Raw genomic sequence first — 25,141 nt, forward strand, 5'->3', positions numbered from 1 at the left:
TGGATACATATCTGAATATCATTTTAGTTTTAAATTATTTTTTAACATTGTTTTTATTTATGGCAAAAAATTTAAGTTCTCATTTAAAAAGCTTTTATGAGACATTCAGAATATTTGTTTACAAACCCAAAAATAATCGTTTGAATAATCGTGTTTTCAATAGTGACCACTAATCGTGATTATGATTTTTCCCATAATCGAGCCGCCCTAATTTGTTATGTGCTACCGCTCACTATAAACAATTCGACAGTGTGTAGTCGAGTGTTTTATCCAATGCTATGTTACTTTCTTGTTCATAAACAGCCCGTTTCAAGGGCCTTGTTTGAGAGCTGAAATTGTTCATTTAATTAAGCCCCAAGCCATGCATGTCAAATTGTATTTTTGTAAACGATGCTTGGAGTTTATACTTATTATAAATAATGTAAAGGGGTTGGGTTGGCATTGTTTCAAATGAACAAGAGCAGTGTGAATATGGTGTCAGTCAAGGCCTACAGAAAGCTGTCCTCCCTATGGCGGGTCAGGCAGGGTTTGAGGAGCCACAGAACTGCCATATCGGGGCCGGTCAGTCGGTCTCATTCAGTGTAGTTGTTTGCTTTAGTCCTGACGTTTCAACTCTCCCATACACACACAAAGCTTCCCTTGATTGGCTGAGATACGTTCACATACCGATGAGAAACAAACGACCAAATTGCTCTGGTTTAATTTTTTTTTTTAATGCAACAATATAGTGTATATCGCATAGTTCCCAAATACTTTAAAAGGGTCAGTCACGAAAATATTCTGTGAATATAATGTCACAATTTTACAATACATTCATTTTTTTAAATACACATTTAGAAATATATCTGCAGAACATTAATAAAAAACGTAAATAGATTAACTCGTTTTTTCTCATTAGGGAAGACCATCGTCAGATGTTGAACACATGGGTAAAAACAAAAGTATAAAAGTAAATCAGAAAAGAAATCGGTTGACGACGAAACCAACCTAAAACGAGCACTCAATTCAACCGTAAAAAAACGAAATGGACAGGGCAGCATGCAACTCTTCAGAAAAGAGAACGACCCCAAAATAATCCCTCAAACCAAAGACCATAGAGCTGGATGCAGTGTTGCCGAATTTATGCCAATCGGTATTCCCGCCCAATCTGGCAACCCCTGCAGTAAACTGCAGCCAGGGTTGCCAGATTGGGAGGTAAATCGGGCCCAATCTGGCAACACTGGCAGGAGCACCATGAGGTCAACGGACAGTTCCAGCGTCGACCACGTCGGAGGGGGACAGCCAGCATGATGACCAACAAATAAATACGTTTTATCCCCCGTTCCCCGCCACTTCTACCCCTTAGCCTTCCACTCAGTACCCCTTCGCGTTACAATAAATGATGCATGTATATCGATTTAAATATTCACTACCAGCTAATGCTATAAGTAGCATGGGGATGCGGGGGGGGGGGGGGTTTGAATCACCTTGGATACGAAATTGAAGGAGGTGCATCTCAGGAGATAGGGGGGGGGGGGGGGGTGTGTTCTTGATCTGAAAGAAACATGTGCAGGGACTAACGGCCGGTCGTTATCTGGTCGGGTGCTTTCATAATTGATCAGGTGGAAAAGAACCAAAAATAAGAACGCAAAAAATACACGAAGGGAATATCTTGTTCCCGGAATGCAGGCCGCAACGCCGTCAAACTCGGCGGTTAGTGGTGACAGTGTTTCCCTTTGTTGGTCTCGAGACCCCAACAGTAGACCCCGTCGAACCCGTCACAAAATCTGTTTAGTAGACAAGTCGAGTTATCTCAAGACCCCCCTCTCCCGAGAAAGAGGCAGAAGGACAGTTTAACGTTGACGAGGTTTGAAATCATACGACAACAGAGGAAGGAGACGACCAGGACCAGCTCGCGTTTAACCACAAGGACCCTAGCGACGTGCCCTTCAACTGCAGGGAGCTCCGGCCCAAACAGAATCGAACCCGACCTGACGGAGATGTAAGCATTGACCAAACACGCTGCTCATAGCGACGAGCTTCAGATCGCGTTTACAGGACTTGGACGGGCGTCAGCGACGAGGATCAGTGACCATCAGGTCAGAAGCCTACAGCATCGACGTCTGCTGTCACCCCCCCTTACTCATGAGAGCACTGTGTGTGTAGGTGTAAGTGTGTGTCTGGGGGTTCCCCTCTATGGGGGTTTCAACCAGCTGTCCTTCTATAGGTCGTGTCCTTCACAGAGCCGGGTCGTGGGTTAGGGTTAGAGTGTCCTGTAGAGACCCGGACATCGCCGCCCCCCCGCTGGGGAGAGCGGGCTCACAGCAGCAGGTGGAGGAAGGAGGAAGGAGGAGGAGGAGAGAGGGGAGGAGGAGGGACAGTCTCACTGCTCCTCATGGTGGTGCCCTTCCTCGGGGGACGGCATCACCACGGCAACGGGCGGGGTGGCCAGGGTGGAGAACCAGGAGGACATCGCCGACTTGGCGCTGGTCAGAGCGCCGCCCACCGACTGACCTGAGGAGGAGAGGGGAGAGGGGAGGGGAGGGGAGAGGAGGGATGAGAGGAGAGAGGAGAGGGGAGAGGGGAAAGGAGAGGGGAGAGGAGAGGGGAGGGGAGAGGGGAAAGGAGAGGAGGGATGAGAGGAGAGAGGAGAGGGGAGAGGGGAAAGGAGAGGAGAGGGGAGAGGAGAGGGGAGGGGAGGGGAGAGGAGGGATGAGAGGAGAGAGGAGAGGGGAGAGGGGAAAGGAGAGGAGAGGGGAGAGGAGAGGGGAGGGGAGAGGAGAGGGGAGTGGGGAGGGGAGAGGAGAGGGGAGGGGAGAGGAGATGAGGGGGGAAGAGAGGAGAGGGGAGAAGAGGGGAAGAGAGGAGAGGAAGAGAGGAGGGGAGAGGAGGGGAGAGGAGAGGAGGGGAGAGGAGGGGAGAGGAGAGGAGGGGAGAGGAGAGGAGGGGGGGGAGGAGAGAGGAGAGGAGAAGGGGAGAGATTAGAGGAAAGAAGAGTAGAGGAGGGAAGGGGAGAAGAGAAGAGAGGAGAGCAGAGAGGTCATGTGAGACAGGGGAATGTGCATCAGTGGCGGTCATGTCTCCTCCCCCCTGCTGGACAAAGGGGGAAGTGGCTAAGGGGTGACGTCACACTACAGGAACAAACACTGTCAACATGGATTATAGAATAAAAAGGTGAATGGAACCGTAGCATCATGTGAGATCGTACCCCCAGACAACAGACATATTGTTGCTACATACTGTATATTAAATAGATACATCATAGTTGTTTTCATAGGGCTGTGCATTCCCCTTTTGTACCTCCTTGTGTGTTCAGGCTGATTTCACCCTGGAAAATCTGTGTGTGTGTGTGTGTGTGCGTGCGCGCGCACGCGGGTGCGTGCGTGCGTGTGTGTTTGTATGTGTGTGTGTGAGAGAGTGTGTGCTTTAAAACGCTCTGGATTGCCATCCACCCTATGTAATATGCATGTGTGCCGTGTTGGCATCTAGTTTCCCTCCCCTGGGGATTAACTAAGCATCTCATCATGCTCCATCGTTATGAGGAGGAGGAAGAGGAGGAGGAGGAGGAGGAGTCTGGTGTTTTCTGGTTTGTCTCTAAACCCATACGCTCCGGAACCTACCAACGGCCTTGCCCGTCTGCACCACGTTCCGGCTGGTGCTCATCATGGCATTCCCGATCTTCTTCCCCCGCTCGCTGTTCTGGACCGAACTTCGCCGCCGTGCGTCAATCGTCCCGGCAACGAACAAACAGACAGACAAACACACACAGAGAGAGAGAGACAGACAAACAGACAGAAGAGATCAGAGATGCAAGAGAGTAAAATAATCGCTCTCCTGGAACAGGACGGAACATCGCGGCCGCCCCAAGATCAAACCTAACCGACACGGGATTCTCCGTTTGACTAGAGGCGGTTTTCCCGAGGGAGTTTATCGTGGAAATCCCACAATCCCTCTGCTCTAACAATTTGCAGCAGAGGACAACACCACCACAAATGAAGAGCTAGCTTCTGTTGAAATGATGGGATGAGGTGTGCACTGTGTGCTTCACGTCAAGAATCAACAGCCAATGCCCCCCCCCTACCTGGCTCCTCTCCCCAGTACCCCGTGGTCCCCCGCCAAGCTGCGACCTCACCCTTCCTCGAACACCGTGCCAGGGAATGTGGGAGCCCCGAATCATGTGTCCCAACTGCGTGCGCGCTAATGGGAACTATGGGAACTTCAGAGAGGAGGGGGATCCAAACTCACACTGAAGCTGTGTGTGTGTGTGTGTGTGTGTGTGTGTGTGTGTGTGTGTGTGTGTGTGTGTGTGTGTGTGTGTGTGTGTGTGTGTGTGTGTGTGTGTGTGTGTGTGTGTGTGTGTGTGTGTGTGTGTGTGTGTGTGTGTGTGTGTGTGTGTGTGCGCGTACTTCCTGGTAGACCACCGGGATAACATCGCCTCGCTATGTGACATGGCGGGTGATCCACTATTCACACATGCCGCTCCAGTCAGGTACATTTCCTTCCTGCGCCCGCTCACACACGGCAGAGCGGACGGCCTAAAGGCCAAGGGCCGGTCGGCAGATGGCGGCAATGTAACACAACACATCGGTTATCTGAGGATGTAACACTGTACGAGCCTCTACCGACCGTGTGACATGTGACCGCTTTCATTCACAACACAGACGCACAGTCAGAGATAAAGGGAATGTGCGTAGGTCTTGAGCCGCCAAATTGCCAGTGCAGATTTCCCCTGGAATTACATCCCTGTTCCCCATTCACACGTCACCCCATGCAGGGAATCTTCCGGAACACTGCAGGGCAACGCTGCATGTGGGAAAGGGGGGGGGGGGGTTCATGGCGTTCCCCCAAGGCCTCTGGTCCGTTTTGTTTCAGCTTCCCACAGGCATCGGGAACACAGTCCGCTGGGGGTCTGGTCATCGAACCGCGTTCACGTCGTCAAGCTAAGCTCAGTGACGAAGACGTGAGCGGAAGAGGGTAAGGGGGGTGGGGGGGGGGATGTGTGTCTGTAAGTGTGTGTGTCTGTACGTGTGTGTGTCTGTAAGTGTGTGTGTCTGTAAGTGTGTGTGTCTGTACGTGTGTGTGTCTGTAAGTGTGTGTGTCTGTAAGTCTGTGCGTCTGTCTGTGTGTGTCTGTGTTTTTTCTGAGTGTGTTTTTGTGAAAGTGTGTGTGAGGCCGCCAGTGTGTGTGCTGGATGTGCGTGTGTGTGTGTGTGTGTGTGTGTGCGTGGGGGAGTGAGCGAGGGGGGGGGGGGGTGGTGGGGAGTGGTTGTGTCGTGTGGAAGAGAAAAAAAAAAAAAAGGGTGGACTCCGGGACCCTGGGGGGGCACGGCGGGTTTCGCCGTCATCCCTTACAACCCCACACAACCCCCCCCCCCCCCTTCACCCCCCGCCCCAACACACACGCAGACACACACACACACACACACACTGACACACACACACACACTCACTCCAGCTGCTTCCTGGAAAGAAACCTGAGTGGGCGAGGCGAGGGCCCGCATGGAGCTCTGTTATAATTAATGGAGCCATGTGAGACACTGACCCCGTCCCCCCGGCCCCCCCCCAGCCCAGACCCCTCCTCGCCCGACAACCCTTCACCCCCTGGCCTTCATGTACCTCCCCCCCCCCCCCTGCCACCTCCACCCCGCTGAAGGCTCCCCGGGCCGAGCTCTGAGCAGGCTGTCTCTGGGAGGCTGTTTCTGTGAGGGTGTTTCTGTCAGGCTGTCTCTGTCAGGCTGTCTCTGTCAGGCTGTCCCTGTGACAGCAGCCTGAGCTCAGAGCGTGCACATGTGTGTGAGGGGGAGCAACGGACCAGAAGGAGCTTCCTCCTTCCTGCTCCCATTGACCAAGAAGACATGAAATATGAGGGCGGTTTGAGGAGAAGAAAGACACCCTGGTGTAGAAGTCCTCCATCTTGGATCTGATGTTATCTGACGGTACAAGGAGTTCTGATTTGGTTTGGCTGCTAAATGTCTGTTTTTTTTTTTATACCTTTTCTAAGATTTATGTAGAAAAGGAACTCAAAGAACAGGAAAAACATATCCTTATTTATGCTACACCTTCCATTCAACACTGACGATTAATTGGGTGTATGCTGCCACTAGAGGGCAGCAAACACATCACCTACAGGGTACCGCCACATCCCCTGCACCGCAAGTCAATAACAACTGAGTGGGGAACGATGACGGAGGTTATAAAGGGAATAGAAACATGGATGCATACTCACTGAGACAGTCTGAGCTTCACATCTGCAACACTGTACTGTCCCTGGAAAGGGTGCCTGAAACACAAACCCAGAGAACGTTAATGTGGGACTGAATGTGAGAACAGTCAGTCAATGCATTCTCTATGGGACTGGTAAAGGGCTGATGTTTTGCCACTAGGTGTGGGAGTGATTAGTTGTTACGAGCAGTTTCCTGTGCTTTAGCGACGTCCCAAGTGGCTGTGTCTCCCTAGATGTGTGCTGGATGGATCAGTCTACCAGCCTACCCAGTGGACATTAGCAAATGTTGCTTATCCATCCATCATACAGCCTGATCTGGAGCACTTTGATTTGTGCAAATTCTGCAATAGTCAGTGGAAGCTGTAATTGATACTATGTGCTTAACACCCTCATTGGAGCTCCACTGGCCTGCAGGGGTTTTACCTGCTTAATATTATCTAAAGAGTGAACATTTTGAGATTGAGTTCAATGTTCGTTTAATATTCCCCCTTTTTACTTCCTAATCTCAATAACTCATTGAGGGACGATTGATTTCAGACTAGGCTCCGGTTTAGTCATTCTTTAGTCAGGCTATAGTTAACGCCAGGGTCATTGTGATCATACTGGTAAGAAACACATGCAACCCAAACACAGAATAGAATGACACTCAAAGCAGAGTGCCCTCCCCACCCCCCCATCATTATCGGCGGCTCTGATTGGCTCCTTACCCTGGCGTGATCTCCGTCATGGCCTGGTGTCGGTTGCTCTGCCACACGCGGTAGTTGTGCGTGATCTTCCATGCCGCGGTGAAGGGGGCGCCGTAGTCCGCCAGAAGCCTCTCGCTGTCTGCAGGAAGTAGACGGGCGGACAGGAAACAGGAAACAGGAAACACAAGAGGCGGGACGTTAGTAGGGGCTGTAGCGGTGGTAGTCGTGATTAGCGGCGGGAGAACTGGTTATAAACTCTACGAACGGACGACATGGTTGTGGGAACAAAGGAGAGTCGCTTTGCTGTTGCTGCGACTGTTTCCCATGATGCATCAGAAATGCTGGCGTTTACGTAGTGGCGTCGGTTAACGTTAGCTGCTGAAGTTTAAGAAAGGGTCAGGTGTTAGGTAATAGAGGATGACGTTTAGTATCACGTAGAAACAACAAAATGAATGAATGAATGAATGAATGAATACTTTGTCATTGCCGGAGCAGTGAAATTATTACCAGTTACAATCCGTCCAAGAAACAAAAAAGACAGTGTGGAGAGACAGGACGGAGAGACTGTCTCCCCAGACTCAACAGTGTCTCTCCCGTCTGATGCTGGTGACGAGGACACGACCGTTGCCGTGGAGATGACCACGAAGAGTTCTGATCCAGAGACAAAAGTTCACGGGAGGAGGAAGATAGGGGCTGGGGGGGGGGGGGGGGGGGCATAACAACCAGGGGAGTGGAGAGATATCAGCCTCCCAAGGCCGAAGAGGGGGAGCCCAATAAAGATAACAGTATTTGCGTCAGTAACTACTCAGTCAAGTGAGTAATTCATTAAGACCTCCGCCAAACCAGGCGGTAAGAGGAGAGGTCTGGAGGCAGACCCCCATCAAACCAGGCGGTAAGAAGAGAGGTCTGGAGGCAGACCCCGATCAAACCAGGCGGTAAGAAGAGAGGTCTGGAGGCAGACCCCGATCAAACCAGGCGGTAAGAAGAGAGGTCTGGAGGCAGACCCCCATCAAACCAGGCGGTAAGAAGAGAGGTCTGGAGACAGACCCCCATCAAACCAGGCGGTAAGAAGAGCGGCCTATGGGGCAGACCTCCATCAAACCAGGCGGTAAGAAGAGAGGCCTTTGGGGCAGACCTCCATCAAACCAGGCGGTAAGAAGAGAGGCCTTTGGGGCAGACCTCCATCAAACCAGGTGGTAAGAAGAGAGGCCTTTGGGGCAGACCTCCATCAAACCAGGCGGTAAGAAGAGATGCCTAGGGGCAGTCCTCCACCTACCTTGGTGCAGGGTGGAGGACAGCAGCGTGTGGAGGTGGAGGGTGGAGAACACTAGGGGGTGGAGCTGGGGGCTGACCCTACCTTGGTGCAGGGTGAAGGACAGCAGCGTTTGGAGGTGGAGGGTGGAGGTGGGTAGTGTGTGGAGGTAGAGGGTGGAGGACACTAGGGGGTGGAGCTGGAGGCTGACCCTACCTTGGTGCAGGGTGGAGGACAGCAGCGTGTGGAGGTGGAGGGTGGAGGACACTAGGGGGTGGAGGCTGACCCTACCTTGGTGCAGGGTGGAGGACACTAGGGGGTGGAGCTGGAGGCTGACCCTACCTTGGTGCAGGGTGGAGGACAGCAGCGTGTGGAGGTAGAGGGTGAACTGCGCCCGGATCCACTCGTCTCCGCCCTCCCAGCCCGTCCCGTCCAGGAACACGTCCTCGCGGTTCTCCGTCACGTGCTTCAGCAGGTAGTCGGCGAAGCGCAGGTCGGCCGTGGTCAGCGCCAGCAGACGGCGCAGCTCCGGGTCCTGGATCTGGATGCGGGCCTCCTCCACCTGGGCGGCAGCCAATCAGGGGCCGGGGTTAGGCGGTGGGGGGGGGGGGGGACAACCGCGTGCCAGGCTAACGAAAGCAGGCACGTACATACACACGCATGCACATACACACACGGTTTGTCCTGTTTTTCCTGTTTTCCTGTTTTCCTGCTCCGTTCGTCCTTTAGCACTTTAGCACTCCTTTGTGTTGTGTTGTATTATATCTTGTATGCTTCTCTTCCCTCGCTGCTGCTGCTGCGCCGTTACCCCTGCGGGTTCCTAATAAAGTGTCATCTATCCACGCAAACACAAAGTCTAAAGAGCCTTCCGTAGATGGTTAGGACGGAGAGACCTCTGCGCTAGGAGACTTCCTGTCTCAAACCATAAAGTCTTCTGTCCGAAGCACCTTAGAGCGATTCTTCTACAGGACTCGTTATTAAACAGCGGGTAGGAGTGAGCTGACTGTTTCAAGGAAGCCAAAGGTGTAGACTAGCGCATCATTGGGCTTCGAACCCGGAACCCCTTAATCTGGGAATTTTGAACACATTCACCCTTAGATTGATACTGGCACTGCCCGCTACTCCATTCGGAACTACAAAAATGGCGGCTGGAGATCGGCGGTGCTACTCACGTCGACGATGGCGTCGCTCAGGTGCCTCTGCTGGCGGAACAGGATGTTGGTCGCCCCGGCAACGAAGCCGCGCACCGTCACGTCGGACAGGAGGTGGTGCTGCTGCAGGGCCATGTAGGGCAGACACAGGTAACCCTGGCAACCGAGACAAGAGGGGGGGGGGGGGGGGGGGTTAGTCACTTGATACGGCCCAGAACGGCACCCTGATCAACGGTTGGGCGTCCACCTGCACACTGGGCTACGGGGTCACTGGAGGGACATTCAGCGGAGAAAGGAGAAGCCAATATTTCCCTTTGTCATCTATCTTTTAGCAACTAGCATCGAGCACAAACCGCTAAGTAGGACGACAACTGAAATACAAGTACTGTAGCGCAGCACAAGAGCTCACCAGCGCGTGCTCTGAGACTTATGTTGATTCTCTGGTACGCTGAACAATGTGGGATGGATTATAGTACATGTTTATCCTTCAGGGTGCCTATAAAAGAGTTTATAACAGAGTGTGTGTGTGTGTGTGTGTGTGTGTGTGTGTGTGTGTGTGTGTGTGTGTGTGTGTGTGTGTGTGTGTGTGTGTGTGTGTGTGTGTGTGTGTGTGTGTGTGTGTGTGTGTGTGTGTGTGCTGTTGTAAAGGAAAGGGAGCGTGACAAGCACTCGTGGGTCCCAGTTTGGTCACATGGTGTGTGAAGGCGGTTAAAAGCCTTTGCCAGTCGAGTCGACTGAAATGTTTTCCCGTAAATTTGAATAGAAAACCAACAGGAACGGTCTCGTGCTTGGATACCGACACTGACTGGCCGACTCTGCACAGAAGCCATTATGAGTCCACCTCAACATAATGTTTATGACTATGTTAGTCTAAGTATCCAAAGCGACTTAAAGTGACTTGAGATGAGGGTCATTAAGGTAGAGGTTCGGAGTCAGGGCAGCTTGCTCAAAAGCGCGCGCACACACACACGCACACGCACCCACACTCATAAAGACAAACACACACACACACCCACACACACACACACACACATACACACATCCACACACATAAAGACACACACACACCCACACCCACACCCACACACACACAAACCCACGCACACACACACACACATTAAGACACACACACACACCCACACACACACACCAACACCCACACACATAAAGACACCCTCCCTCGGTGACCCCCTACCTTGGTGAAGACGGGGAGGGGCAGCCCGTAGCGATCCTCCTCCAGCCCGGACACCAGCCCCTGGACGACCCCGCCCTGCCCCCCCACCGCCTGGGGCTGCGACGTGATGGGGATGCCCGGCTCGGGGTCAAAGGTCTCCGGATGCTCCGCCCCCTTCTCGCCGCCCGCCGCCGCCGCCGCCGCCTCCTCCAGCACGCTGGGGTCCAGGGTCTCCCAGTCGCTCTCCGACGAGTCAGGGGACGGCCGCGAGGGGGGCTGGAGGAGGTGGCTGTCCCCCCCCTCCCCCTCCCCCTCCCCCTCCCCCTCCCCCGCCCCCTCCCCCGTGGGGGGGGGCGGCTCCTCCCCCACCAGCTCGGCGATGTCCGTGGCGGAGACGGAGACGAACTCGTCGATGGAGGGCGTGGTCACGGCGGCGGCGGGCTCCGCCCCCCCGCCGACAGGCTCCTCTGACAGGCTGCTCTTGGGCCGGTAGTGGGAGGAGTCCGCCAGGCCGTGCTCGATCATCCCTGAGCCAATCACACGCAAGCAGGTGTTGGTTATGCAAATCAGAGGAGGAGGAGACGATCAGTTTTGGACGCCTACGATTAGTTTTTCATTCCGCTATTTTACGACTTTGTCTTTTTAGTCTTTGGGGACCTGAACATACAAAACTAAAAGTCAGGGTCAAATGTATCACTAAACACACATAAATCTTCCATGCCCAACCGTACACAAACACCTAACAGAGATGTTTTAAAAGAAAGTTGTAATGAACATCGTTAAACGAGTGTCACAATAACCCAGGTGTTTTAAATCAGTTTTTTAACGAGCAAGCAGTAAAAACAGGACTGCTGCCGCTGACCTGGGAACAGCGACAACACAGTCATCAGTGCCCCCACGAGTCTGTTGACAGGCGAGACGTAGAACAGGACCTGGGCGGGATAAAAGAGAGGGGAAAACACACGGGATGAAGCCATGTTGTGAAACCGCTAAATAAAGACGCAGAGAGACGTGGGAGCTCGTAAAAAAAAGGTCAGCTCACCTTCTTCTCGAGCAGGATCAGTTTGAAGAGGATGAGAACCTGGATGTGACAGAAGTCTGGCGTTTACATTCACTGACCCACAGTAGCTAGCGTTGTAGCGAGTAAGCTAAAACGACTACAGTACATTTCCTACAGTACTATTCGTGCAGCTTCTATCCATCTGTCTACAACTTGTGTACATTGTGTAGTAACTGTTTCTTCTATTTACCTTGTGTCTAAAGTGAAGTATTAAATCTCTCGGCGATAACCCTGAGAAAGGAAAGGACGATTAAAGGAACGTCAGCATCGTTTTTAAAATAAATTCACACATTTTATACAGACTTAAATAGTACGTAATTCAAGCGTCCATTTTACCTAAATACACTTGTGACCCTTCCAGAGTGGACCCCCGCAGTGAGCCGTTCATGTGTTCGTACAGTTCCTGCGGAGACAGCGCTCACAGTTAGCATAAACATTTAGCAGAGTTAGCATCGGTAGAGTTAGCATAAACATTTAGCAGTTAGCAATGGCACAGTTAGCATAAACATTTTGCAGAGTAAGCAATGGTAGGGTTAGCATAAAGATTCAGCAGAGTTAGCATTGGTAGAGGTAGTGTTAACGGTTAGCATGTGTAGAGTTAGCGTTTAGCAGAGGTAGTGTTAACCGTTAGCATAAACATTTAGCTTAGATAACGATGGTTAAGTTAGCAGTTACCGGAGGTAGTGTTAGCAGTTAGCAAGGGCAGAGTTAGAGGTTTGTGGAGGTGGCCGAGTGAGCAGAACTCGCAGTGTTAGCAGAGTTAGCAGAGTGAGGGATGTGGGTGGAGTGGGCAGGCGGTTGGTTCCTCAAGCTGCTGTTCCTCACCTTTAAAATATCGATCTGTGAGAAGTCTTTCTCCTCAAAGTAGGCGTGAGTGATGAGCTGAAGCTTGGCCTGTAGAAGGCCGTAGAGAGGCTGGAACACAAACACACACACAGGTTACACGTAAATACACAAACAAACAAATGTAGGTTACACACACATATACACACATATAGGTTACACACACACGCGCACACACACACACACACACACACACACACACACACGCTATTTCGATGCAAAGAAATGCACAGCCAATTCAAATAACTTAACTTCAAACATTTTGAATGATCGTTTTCGTGCAGCCCCAGTTACTGTGTTTGACCTGATTTGCGTCACTCAAAAGATACCACATCCCCCTGTGAGTTCGGTCAGCTGTTTTTTCCCATCACCGTTGAATTATGGGAGCTCGCCTCGAGCCCTCAAAGACCCCTTCCCCCTGGCCTTTGACCTCTTCCCTGTACATGTCATGCCTCTGTTGCCCTGGGTCCTTGGGTGGTCTCGCAGATTGGTTTACTAACGTGACAATTATGAATCATAGGAGAGGGCCAGGGTCAAGGTATCTAACAGAGTTATGATTATTCAGAGGCACTCCATAATACATGCCTCCTTCCTTCCTTCCTTCCTTCCTTGAAGCCAACGCATCATGTATCATGACCTCGTATCAAGTTTAGGGGCAGTGTTTTGCTTAATTCATACTTTGACGCCAACTGAAAATAACTGATCCTTGGTTAACAAGAAATTATTGTTCTCGAACCATCGTCTTCGTTATGCCAAACATGATTTATAATACGCTCAAATGCAATATGACCTATTTCAGATTTTACAAATGAACATACACAATCTCAAAATAGAACAGAATGACTCCAATACAAAACATATACAAGTTTGATATAAATACGTTGATTTGTGTGTCTTGTAGATGTAGAGACATATTCACAAAGCCTTTTTTCTAGAGGCACACACACACACACACACACACACACACACACACACACACACACTCACCACTCTACTGAGGACACACACACTTTTCTGCACCGTCTCCCTGGTAACATCTGCCAGTCGGACCTTCAGAGCCTGGAACACACACACAAACACACACACACACACACACACACACACACACACACACACACACACACACCACACACACACACACACACACACACACACACACACACACACACACACACACACACACACACACACACACACAATTTATTCCAAATGGTAGAGAACGCACACAGAGGTTTGTTTGCTCATCATATTTGCAATTTCCGGCTGTAATAATATCTCTCTTTAATTACCATCAAGGACATTTAAACACACTGTGTCGAATCCCACATAGGGCATAAGCTTAATGCAGCCACATGATACAGGCACTGCTGTAAACGGTGGGCAGTGATACGGATCAGGCCTTAAAGTAACTGATCAGGGAGGGCAGATTCATAGACTCATTTTGATATTTTATCAAATGAAAGGCAAGTGTGGGTGATCCAAAGTGTGTAGTGCCTCCTGGCTTCACTAAAACATCCTTTAGAATTCATTTAGACTCCGTGACACAAGGTATGTATGTATTCTTAATGTTGATATAAATATACTTAATGTTTATTCTTAACAATAAGTATTTATTTATATAATACATATGAATAGTAATTAGATCATTTTTACTTGATGTTGATATATAAATAAATGTATATATTTTATTTGTTTATATAATATATATATATGTGGGGGACTGACCTTAGCCTCTATCTGCCGGTAGCAGGACACTCCGTACACACACTTCATCTCGGCGCTCAGCGGGGGCAGGTGGAAGTACACCGTGTCTGCAGGACCAAGAGCATCACACCGTGTGACCACGAGGCCGTGGAGCACAGGACCGCCGGTCTATCACACGCAGCCATTCCCATTCCCACGCATCAAACGCACGCCAAGACAACGCCGGGCGCCGGGTATGTGTTCACCATGGGTGATACTGTTTATGAGAAGTAGGAATGGTACATTCAAAAAATGTTACATTCAGGGCATTTAGCAGACGCTGTGACCCAACGCGACGGTTTAGACACACATTCACACACCGACGGCGGAGTCGACCATGCAAGGCGACAGCCAGCTCGTCGGGAGCAGTCAGGGTAAAGGTGTCTTGGCCGGGGGGGATCCAACTAGCGTCCTTACGGCTACAAGTCACCCCGACTTGTATCCTGGTTGTACAAGCCAACCATTTAACTGGCAGCGCATGGCATGAATACTGCCGGGGTCAAGGGTTCGAATCCGACTGGGAAGTTGGCAGTTAGAGCTAGCCCCCCCCATGACCATATTAGGAGGTGACCGACCTTCCTGGTAGTTGTGAGCCCCGTCTGGCAGGGCGAGGAACGGCAGGTACCTCCACTGCTCAGGGAGGCCCCCACTGTCGTGGCTCTCATCCGGCAGCAGGGGGGGGTAGGAGAACTCCACCTGGAGGGGGGGGGAAAGAGAGGTTGATGTGTATTACTTAAAGGTTGGGTATGCAATTCTCTTTTTTGGCCATTTTTGCAGAATTACTTGAAATCCTTATCATAACCCACTTACAGCCACTGAGCTAGAAGTACTGACGTGAAAGTTAAACAAGTCAATCATCTGTGGAACGGGCAGGGCTCGAAAAACTCCAGCCAATGATTTCCAGAACCACCCAGTGGCATTGGACAGTAAGTACGTCAAACGGTCGTACTGCACTCCCCCTCCCCCCGCGTGACCCCTTCGTGCACGTACTCAAAGCTCGTGACCCAGAGCAAGCTTCTGTTTGTTGTTAACCTGCGGTAGCTACTGGAGCTAGCTAACTAACTAATGGCTCGCTCTTGCGCATCTGTTCGCTCGTGCTTGATTGCGCGTCCATGTACTTGGAATGGGTGGAGTCAGAGTCAGCGTTGAAGGAGAGGGGGTAGGACCATTTGAGTTGTATGTTTCCAAAATCTGCTGGCGTTTCGCAAATCCCATACCCAACCTTTAAGAGGTCAAGGGTCAACCCTATTCTTATTGGATGACCTGGGTTGAAATTAACACTGTTAGTAAAGTGGAAAAAAAATGTAATGACTACAAAATCTCTGGCCAATGTGTAATTAACTATTATTTAATGCTTATTACTGCATTGACTAATGTTAATTATTGTTTCTTTAATGTAAAAGTGTTACCACATTGGCTCGATTTTGAATGAAGATTCAAAATCACAGATCTGTGTGTGGGTGTGTGTTGAATTTACATCAAAATTTAGCATTTTATCCAAAGCGACTCAATGGTGAGACTCAGAACAATCAAAACATACACTATGGAGGGGAGAGACTGCAGACACTTCTGCACAAGCAGGTTTCTGAGTGATCAACTTCAAGTAGCATGGAGTCAGTTGGTGTTGTTAGTAGTATTAGTTAGCGGTTGCGGTGATCAAGGTAGAGATTCACCACAACAAAGTAAGTTGCGCCCAGAACCACAAAGTAAACAGCGACACTTAACATTATCTAAACTACAAATCTTCTCACGGATCAAACGCACTCATCCACGAGTCAATCCATCCAGGGACTGTTTCTCCATGTAGATACACCGTGGCTACAACTGATACAGCCGATGGGAAACGTACAGGAATGGGGACGGTGACACCAAGGATCTGCCTCTCATTGTTGGCCCCTGAAGGCCCCGTGTGCAGTAAGGATGTGAACCGAGTGCCCCGTGTTATGCAATCGTTTGGACTTCCTGGAGCATCGCATGGCCCATGGGCAAAGTGGAACGGTTGGCCCCTATGAGTAAGGCCTGCTTTAAGGCCTGCATAATGCTCAGCTTTCTTCCTTTGCAGAAAATGACGTAATCCTCAGCGCACATCCAGTGCCAGCATATATCATGTTAGATGAAGAATGCCCTCAGCTTAACATTAGATGTATTCTGAGAAAAAACATGGCGATATGATTAAAGGGTAACTTTGGGTTTGTCAACCTGGCCCCTAGTTTCCCGTAATTTTTGGCCTGTGGGACTGAGGCGGACAACATTTTGGAAAACAATTGTCCAGTAGCAAGAGAATGCTGCAGGCTTAATTTGCGAAACGGCCAGCTATGTTATCCAATATACGTCCTCTAAAAAGGATGCCAGGCTCATGTTGTTATCCTCACTGTCCGAACACATTCTCGAAAGGATCCTTTCAGAGAATACAACTTTTTTCATTAACTTTTACTTGCTCCAGGCTGTTTGTTATTGTGTCCATCCAAGTCTCGCTCAAGAAGAAGTCTCGCTCACTGAGAGTTGAGAGGTTGCAGGAGGAGAATGTTGAGGTAGTTGCAAAGAGGAGTGCAGTCAAATGTTTGCTGTGTTTGGCCACAGAATGCGTTAATTAGCTTTATCTAAATTATTTGAGTGGAGGAGAACTGAGATTTCCTACCACAGCTCAACTCTCCAAAACGAGACTCACTTAGAATACTTGGTTGGACACAATAATAAAAAGGCTGGATAAGCTAAATACTCCTTTCCACAATGTTGTCCGAAAGAATCTGAGCAACACGCACCTCCTTAGGACGTAAATCGTCGGGGTGTCATCACCCCAAATGATCACATCACAGCAGGGACTTACGTCTGCAGAGTTCCAGTTTAATACTGGACCAACTTACACAACACCAATAGTCCCTTAGACCCCAAAACAATGGAAACAAAGGGTTTGAAAAATCCCCAAAGATATCCTGTAACCGAGAGATGGATTTGACAGGGCCAGAGAAAGGCCTGATCGTGTGGTGTTAGGTTTGAGCGCATATCAGCTATTGTCTAGACAGGAAAAAGGGAATTGGGGATGTTGGCAACCACAGAAATATAGAACGATGCCAAAGATTTTTTCTAAGCATAGACACCACAAACAAAGAGCATTTTGTTCTGACAGCAGGAAGTGTTTTAACTGTTTTGTTGATGACAATAAGCAACAACCTCCAGTTCCACATCAGAAACCTCAAATAAACGCTGATGGAAGTGAAACTCAAACACAGACGAACGTGTGCCATCAACCACGACAAGCTCACAACACAAAGGTAAATTGACAATGTTGTGAACTAAACGACTACCGCACCCAAACACAAGAGCCAATTGAACAGGATCCCGGGAGGGGTGAGCCTGAAACCGATGCTTTGATGGCACGTCTTCAACAGCCTGTAGCCCCCAGCAGAGACCAGCAGATGGGCAACGAGAGAGAGAGAGAGAGAGAGAGAGAGAGAGAGAGAGAGAGAGAGAGAGAGAGAGAGAGAGAGAGAGAGAGAGAGAGAGAGAGAGAGAGACACACACACACACACACACACACACACACACACACACACACACACACACACACACACAGACAGAGAGAGAGAGACACAGAGAGAGAGAGAGACCGAGACAGACACAGAGAGAGAGAGAGAGAGAGAGAGAGAGAGAGAGAGAGAGAGAGAGAGAGAGAGAGAGAGAGAGAGAGAGAGAGAGAGAGAGAGAGACCGAGACAGACAGAGAGAGAGAGACAGAGAGGGAGAGAGAGAGAGAGAGAGAGAGAGAGAGAGAGAGAGACAGAGACAGAGACAGAGACAGAGAGAGAGACAGAGACAGAGACAGAGACAGAGACAGAGACAGAGACAGAGACAGAGACAGGGAGACAGAGACAGAGAGAGAGAGAGAGAGAGAGAGAGAGAGAGAGAGAGAGAGAGAGAGAGAAAACCGAATCTCCCAACTCTGCTAGGAGGAGGATCACTAATGCCTATCAAATGTCGCGCGATACCTTGGGTAAACACCCTCTCGTTATCGGACGGCCCGACGAAGCGGCCTCTTGTCGCCGCTCTATTGTTTTAAGGGGCGGCAGTGGTGCCGACGCTTGACCCCCTGTTGTCTCACATGTGATCTACAGCTGCAGCCTTCGAGTGACAGCTGACCCTCGAGGGAAGCTCTGTCCTGTTTAACAGCCCATTAAACCGCCATCACTTGAGGAGTCGTTTTAGTTACACTCTAATCTTTGACCATTAAAACGACAAGATATACATACACACTTCATTTTCTCCCCCAGCTGCTAAATGAGTTGAACACAACCTCGACTGACTGGGAGTGCTGGGATGAATGGGACAGGCATTGCTCCCTCCCTGTGTTGACACTCTGGGATAAAGCTCTTCTTGGAGACTTCTGAGGACTTCTCGGGGATTAGATGGATCAGGAAGTTGTGCATACAACACTGGCATTGCATAACCTAGTGCAGCGAGCCTCGGACGCAAACCTAGGATGAATAATCATAGTCTACACTGGTGTGTGAATCATTCCATTATGTAGAAATACAAATGGCACTCCGTGGATTTAAAGAATGAGGAGATCCATCAATGAATCCCCGTCTTTTTAACAAAGCATGGGGGTCTGCAATCCGTGTACCCATCTGTCGCGGGTTCAATCATCAAGCACTGTCACAAATGTCCAGCTGTCAAACACTACGCCTTGGGGGTCCGGGGTGACTCGATCCTCTCCGATCAAAGCGCAATGGATGGTTTTTAACCCGATCAAAACAAAACGTCAAGGAGTTAGACACTGGAGGAAGCGGTTATTAGACAAGGTCTGGGGTAAACTTGATGCTAATGGGATGTGTGCATGACGGAAGGGCTTTGGAAATACCTGACAACCCTTCTTGTGATGAAACCCAACCACGACGATGTGCAGCACGGGGGGCAACTTGACGTCCTCTCTGCCTCTCTGCGCCTCCATGGCCGCTTACTGCGCAGATCTCCACTGTAATAATAGATCTAAACAGAGTACAGAAAGGATACTACTTTTCCTTGCTTCGAGCTCCGGACACGCACACATACAAAATCAACAACACGACTCCGGAGCGATTTGTTTTCCCTTCCGCAGGTCCGTCTTCGGTCGTGGGATGACGTCACGGACCGCTCAATCCTGGACCCACACGAACGGCGCACGTCACGTGATGCGAATATAAGTAAATACATATATAAATAATCATTTATTTATTTATCAGTGAATTATTTTCCACTGATTGATTAGCGGTATAAATCATTAATCTGCAATTTATTCTAGACAGATACACGATAAAGACGGGGCCTTGCGCCTCGAACGGTTGTTCGACGGTTGACTACTTTGGTCTGATCGGCGCCGTTCTTGTCTCCATTGCTATTGACTCTTCTTTCAATTCGTGAAACATGGCGGCAACACCAGCAACAAACCCCTCACAATTGCTCCCGCTTGGTTTGTATAACTAACATAACGTTATTTTGTCGTCACTCACTCATTGATTAGTTAATATCGAACTGTGTATTTCATATGCGGGTCTTTAAACCCGCTAGCTGTCGGCTAGCCCTCTAATCACCTCGCTGCCGGGACGGTCTGCCGCGTCGCACCTTATAAACTCAACATCTTAAACTCCTTATGTTCGTTTGTCATGTACAACACAAATGTACCCGGGTCAATTTGACCCGGTGGATGTTTTAAACATCTAAAAATGGACAGAAACCAAAAATCCCTTTTTGTACCGCATTAGTAACCATTACATTTATATTTAGTTCAATTGGGTTATTAACCTCACACAGATCATTGTTCGATGAGGTAATATACTAGTTTGTCCATCTTAAAAAATGTTAAAACATTTTATGTACTTTAGAAACGTATTATATACATCATCATTAGGTTTTATTAAGTCTTAAAACCTCTGCCATCCCTTTTTTATTAACCGTTCATGAATGCTGCTTATGTGCCTTATGATGAATAAACCCCGACCTCTCTTCACCAGTCATGTTTTTGTCAATTTTAAGTATGTGAATCATGAAGTCACTTCATCTTCTTGCAGAGCTGGTGGACAAATGCATCGGTTCAAGAATACACATCGTGATGAAGACCGACAAGGAGATTGTTGGCACGTTGCTCGGGTTCGACGACTTTGTCAGTATCCTTCGCAAAATGTGTGTGTGTGTGTGTGTTTTCTTTGTCGTAATACACTTTGATATTGCAATATTCCCTGTATTGGTTCTTAACTCGCGGTTTCAGACATGGTGTTGGAGGACGTGACAGAGTTGTAAGTGATAATTTTTTGCCCTTACTGGATTTTGACATCTTTTGCTTTGATCAACTGTATGAACTGTTCTTTTGTTTCTCTGCACAATAGTGAAATCACACCTGAGGGACGGAGAATAACGAAGTTAGACCAGATCCTTCTCAACGGCAACAACATCACGATGGTATGATAATCCTCTTTTGGAATTCTTATATATTTAAACACAACACTGTAGAACTCAAATTTCTGCTCCATCAACTAAATAGTTGTGGATGTAAATAATTACCCCTTGTATCATCTTTCAGCTAATTCCTGGTGGAGAAGGACCAGAAGTATAAAAGTCTTCACTCTGAAATATGACATACCTGTTTAAGTTTGGCATCCATGTTAGTCGACGATCTTTACGTTTTACATTTGTTGGTTGAGGAATATGTTATGACTTTGTTGCAAATTAAGGAGACTGGATTTAAATATGACCAACAGTTAACCACATTTGATATTGAGCACTTTTTGTTATAAATAAACTTTAAAACAATATATTCGAATGGCTTAGTATTTTAATCTACTCATTTGTGATTTATTGATGAGTGGCCCAATAAAGTGGTTATCAGAACTTGAGCTCAAATTCCAACTGAACTTTGACACCTTACAGCCTTGAGTGAAAATGCATTTTGATCTCAAAAGCAAACTGATTCAGGTTCTTCCCTCACTATAAGGACTTAACAAAATGAGGAAGCTGAAAGTATAAAAAGTATGAATTTTGTCCTATTGCATATTTGTCTGTTTAATACATTTCCCATGCCCCCAGAAAGTACCGGTAATAATTTGAATTATATACAAAACAGCACAAGACCTAGTGAATGGTTTATTGGTATAAACTGATGCATTCTGGGAAACAGTTAAGGCTGTTCAATATGTTGCTGGGCAGTCAGGCTGAGCAGTGAATTAAGCAATCTAACTGACACTTCTAGTACCATCGCTATGGCAACCCCTATGCTGCGATTTAATACATGGAAGACATCTCCTCTCCTTTGGGATTGGTCACCTTCTCTGCATTCTTGCTGATGATGTCGTACAGCTCCGCCTATAGGAGCAAAGAACACAAAAGTAAGAAGAAATTCAACGGGTTGGGTCCCAGCAGTACGGTAGGCCGCACGTTGTCGGCACGGACAGACTTACGTAGAAACCACGGATGTCCAGGATGATCACTCTGATCTCTGCGTAGATGGCCTCGTCCCTGTCGTGGACCATGGAGCGATAGTCCATCTGCAGGGTAAACCATGGCATCACACTCCTCTCTTGTCCACCAGACAGTATTTTAATTCTTAATAAGACAAATGTGGAGTCACTCACCACGTGAGTTTCTTTGGAGGCTTTGGCCACTGCATCTCCTCTCTCTGAGAAGTACCTAAAGTGCAATCCATCATCCATTAGTTATCAAACCATTATTTATACGTAAAATGTTTAACAATACATCCGGACAGGAAATGTTACTTGATTAATGCAAATACCAGGACATTTGGAGCATAGGGAGACATTCACTCTAAAAGCATATACACATCATTTTATCCTAAACAGAGCCGTTATTTGAGTTGTAGCTTACTTGTTTATGTTGATCTGGAATGTGTCTACCTTGGTCTTGACTGCTGTTAATCTTTCCAAGATCTTCTCCTGTGATAGTAATGCAAGTTCACCAGAGGATCAACATAGACTTCTCACCGTGTACAACAACCATTGATAAATAGAGTGTTCATGTGGGTTTGTGTGTGTGTGTGTGTGTGTGTGGTTACCTGGATAGCCACCCCAAAGTCATTTCCATCCTCTATTTTTGGGATAAGGTGCTGAATCCAGCATGACACCTATTGTGACACATTGAGGCACATTAAAGTACAACGTGTCATTTGACAGATTCCATCCAAGTAATTTTTCCTTAGGGAAAATGTATAGCTTCAAAAACATTATTAAATATAAACAATACCATTGATATTTTAAAAGTCCAGTGTGTGGAATTATGGTGGCCTCTAGCAATGAGGTTTCAGATTGCTATCAGCTGAATCTGTATTGTATAAGCTGCCAGTGGGTAACTGGGTCATAAACAGTAGAGTGAGATAGCTTACTGTGATGATCGTCTCCCTGAAGGACACGATCTCTGGTTTCAGTCTGTCCAGAAGCAGGGTGATCTTCTCGTTCCCCTTGATGAAACCACACTTTGGTGCTAACAGAAAGCAATATTATCTCATTATTATCTCATATTGTTGATAAGGAGCAGATTCTAGTACCTGCAAGATTAGCTATGAATGTTAACATTATCTTTGAAACATTAAGATCTAAATGTATTTTTTTTTATGTGGTTGTTCAAAATTGTTCAATGAATGTGTTAATGTACCTTTCTTCTTCTTTTTCTTCTCATCCTCGTTGTCGGTCTCCATTTCCTGGGAAAAATATAATGCATGTTTCAGGAGAACTATGGGATGATACTAATGCACAGACTCAGGGACTAATCTGACTGACTTGTTTGTCTGTTCCTAAAATACATGCCTTGGCACAGCACTATCTGTTTGGAGAAACCAGCGTTAATGGTTACACCGACTTTGTTGCTCAACTGGTTTGGCACTAAATTCACCTAACTTCCCTTCCCTGTGTGTTCAAATGGGTGGGGCATGAGGATAACAACTGATGTCAGCTAAAATCAACAACAACCAATGAGGTATGAGGTAGATTCGGGGTGAATGATGGCTCCCAAAGTCATTTGTATTTCTCTTAGTGCGATTTAGTAATGGCTTTTATCCAAAGCGACTCCAACAGTGAATACACATGCATGCTATTAAGGAGCAGGTCAGGTTCAACGAACTGGTTCTAGGCTGCCTATAGGTCGACTGTGAAGATCAGGGATCAAAACCAGTAGCTTTCCATTTGGAGTTGAACACTCTAGCCACTAGACTTTACTTTGGTAGCAGTTAGAAGGGATTAACATTTTTGACTGATACTCCAAGCCAGCCAATCGCTGAGGAACTGATGCCCCCCTCGAATGTTTTAAGCAGCTCTGCCCATCTCCCCCGCCCCCCCCAGACAGCCTACCTCTTCCTCTGGGGTGGGGGCTTCTGGGATGGGAATGTCCAGAGGCGCATGAATGGACGTCATGTCTGTGATGCTAAGCACATCCTCCTGGAAGATAAAGACAAGAAAACATGATGTCATGTTTACAGCACATGATCAGTATTATATAGTATTCGCTCATGGAGTTAATGACTACCTTGAGGAGGGAGTCTAGCTGCATGATCTTTGTTGGGATATGGTTGCAGAATAGGTTTTCAGCCTGCGGAAAGAAAAGGCACATTAGTCACATAGAAACTAAAGCAATTATGTGCTTATATTATTTACAAATACAGTCTGTCGGAGACGTACCTCGGCATAAAGGGATTGACGAAAGCTGTCAACCTATAGGAAATAAAAACAAGTTTAAATTAAATTGTATATGTATAGCTTTTAATCACGGTACAGTCTCAAGGGGCTTGAGAGGGCAAGAAAAAACTCCCTTACTAAGCAAGGAAGAAATAATAGGAGAAGAAATTGAGGAGGATGATCAGGAGTGCAATGGGTGCCATAATTGAATGACATACATACATACATACATACATACATACATACATACATACATACATACATACATACATACATACATATACATACATACATACATACAAAACATTTTCAATCGGTGTAACACGAAGTTAAGGACGACGTGACATGGCGATTATATTGGCCTGCACCAAACCCGGCAGTTACTTTCGCTTTGCAGGTTTCAGTCTAGAGACGGTACTTTCCCTCGGGCTTTAGCGCACTTTACGCAAAAAACTTTATTATTGAGACGTCCAACATGAAATGCATGAGCCATTGATTTCATGTTGGACATCTAAACAATATCACTGACATATATTGGTCCAACACAACAGAACCTCGACTTGAGGGGAATCATCGCACTTACCTTAACGGCGTTGGCCTTTGTAATCTTCAAAACTACCGCTTTGGACATGTTGGCGGCTCTTTGACGACAACAAGTATGACAACTTGGGCTGAAACCAACACTACAAAGCGTAGACCTCTTAGTGTTAAGGTGGTTCTGGACAGACCGTAGACCACAGCGGACGGACAACAAGGAGAGCAGCGCGTTCGAGTCGGTCAACTTCCTCCTTCGCTTTTTACTTTCGCTTTATTTATTTTTTGGGTCGCGCCGCCCCACTGAGTTTGACAAAGGGAGACATGTTGGGCGGATGTACTACCGCCCCTAGCGGCTATTTTCCAGCCACTACACATTAACGTACTAGCGCCCCCCAGCGGCCATCCTCAGCCACTACACATCAAAACTAGAAAACAGTGTTACGCAAATATTTGCAAATATATTGCAAATATATACAGTTTTACTACCGCCCCCAGCGGCCACTCTCAGCCACTGCATATTACAACTAGAAAACTGCAGGAGATCATGGTCGTCACTCAGGAGGAGCAGGAAGACGTTCATCGCAAGGCATGACTATATGCACCCCACCTTTGTGATCGGTTAGGCACCCAAAAAGAAATCACAGGCTTAAATAATGGTCTTCCCCACATTTTGCACTGGTATAAAATATACTATTGTTCAATTAAAATGGTCAAATGTAACTTGTGTCACACGGCGCCTGTGCCATTCCCACCAGCTGCATCACCCCTGGTCACCTAAGTCCTCCATAACAGTGATGTCACTGCACTTTCAATACTATATGAGTAGAACTATCTCCTTATCTCTC

General features: G+C 47.9%; 3 protein-coding genes across 3 annotated transcripts; 1 reads left to right on the forward strand and 2 right to left on the reverse strand.

Moving 5' to 3' along the window:
- Positions 1–130: 130 nt before the first annotated feature.
- On the reverse strand, positions 131–19,237 carry avl9 (AVL9 homolog (S. cerevisiase)). The gene is made up of 16 exons (XM_056584443.1): positions 18,968–19,237; positions 14,686–14,806; positions 14,093–14,178; positions 13,355–13,426; positions 12,350–12,439; positions 11,861–11,927; positions 11,715–11,755; positions 11,507–11,545; positions 11,327–11,396; positions 10,486–10,991; positions 9,312–9,446; positions 8,482–8,701; positions 6,909–7,026; positions 6,205–6,258; positions 3,600–3,688; positions 131–2,493 (listed from the first exon to the last, which is right to left on the reverse strand). Exons 1-16 carry the CDS (start codon positions 19,055–19,057, stop codon positions 2,363–2,365), a joined length of 1,929 nt encoding a protein of 642 aa, XP_056440418.1. The 5' UTR covers positions 19,058–19,237; the 3' UTR covers positions 131–2,362.
- Positions 19,238–19,434: 197 nt separating this feature from the next.
- Positions 19,435–20,969, forward strand: lsm5 (LSM5 homolog, U6 small nuclear RNA and mRNA degradation associated). Its single transcript, XM_056584446.1, has 5 exons — positions 19,435–19,555; positions 20,154–20,249; positions 20,351–20,378; positions 20,469–20,541; positions 20,663–20,969. The coding sequence occupies exons 1-5, from the start codon at positions 19,510–19,512 to the stop codon at positions 20,693–20,695; spliced, it is 276 nt and encodes a 91-aa protein (XP_056440421.1). The 5' UTR covers positions 19,435–19,509; the 3' UTR covers positions 20,696–20,969.
- On the reverse strand, positions 20,874–24,623 carry psme2 (proteasome activator subunit 2). The gene is made up of 11 exons (XM_056584445.1): positions 24,343–24,623; positions 23,763–23,795; positions 23,611–23,673; positions 23,436–23,522; positions 22,744–22,789; positions 22,475–22,572; positions 22,148–22,216; positions 21,961–22,028; positions 21,711–21,765; positions 21,537–21,623; positions 20,874–21,441 (listed from the first exon to the last, which is right to left on the reverse strand). The coding sequence occupies exons 1-11, from the start codon at positions 24,388–24,390 to the stop codon at positions 21,361–21,363; spliced, it is 735 nt and encodes a 244-aa protein (XP_056440420.1). The 5' UTR covers positions 24,391–24,623; the 3' UTR covers positions 20,874–21,360.
- Between the last annotated feature and the right edge of the window lie 518 nt (positions 24,624–25,141).

The sequence above is a fragment of the Gadus chalcogrammus genome, chromosome 23 (genome assembly GCF_026213295.1).
Source record: "Gadus chalcogrammus isolate NIFS_2021 chromosome 23, NIFS_Gcha_1.0, whole genome shotgun sequence".
Lineage (NCBI taxonomy): Eukaryota > Metazoa > Chordata > Actinopteri > Gadiformes > Gadidae > Gadus > Gadus chalcogrammus.

Excerpts from the sequence above, each read along its gene's own strand:
- avl9 (XM_056584443.1), bottom strand. The coding sequence starts at position 19,057 with ATGGAGGCGCAGAGAGGCAGAGAGGACGTCAAGTTGCCCCCCGTGCTG. Across the intron at positions 13,427-14,092 it reads ACCGGCAGATAGAGGCTAAG|GCTCTGAAGGTCCGACTGGC; the intron begins GTCAGTCCCCCA and ends TGTGTGTTCCAG. Across the intron at positions 11,397-11,506 it reads TGATCCTGCTCGAGAAGAAG|GTCCTGTTCTACGTCTCGCC; the intron begins GTGAGCTGACCT and ends TATCCCGCCCAG.
- psme2 (XM_056584445.1), bottom strand. The coding sequence starts at position 24,390 with ATGTCCAAAGCGGTAGTTTTGAAGATTACAAAGGCCAACGCCGTTAAG. Across the intron at positions 23,796-24,342 it reads CAAAGGCCAACGCCGTTAAG|GTTGACAGCTTTCGTCAATC; the intron begins GTAAGTGCGATG and ends TATTTCCTATAG. Across the intron at positions 22,217-22,474 it reads TCAGGGAGACGATCATCACA|GTGTCATGCTGGATTCAGCA; the intron begins GTAAGCTATCTC and ends GTGTCACAATAG.
- lsm5 (XM_056584446.1), top strand. The coding sequence starts at position 19,510 with ATGGCGGCAACACCAGCAACAAACCCCTCACAATTGCTCCCGCTTG. Across the intron at positions 19,556-20,153 it reads CTCACAATTGCTCCCGCTTG|AGCTGGTGGACAAATGCATC; the intron begins GTTTGTATAACT and ends ATCTTCTTGCAG. Across the intron at positions 20,250-20,350 it reads CGGGTTCGACGACTTTGTCA|ACATGGTGTTGGAGGACGTG; the intron begins GTATCCTTCGCA and ends TCGCGGTTTCAG.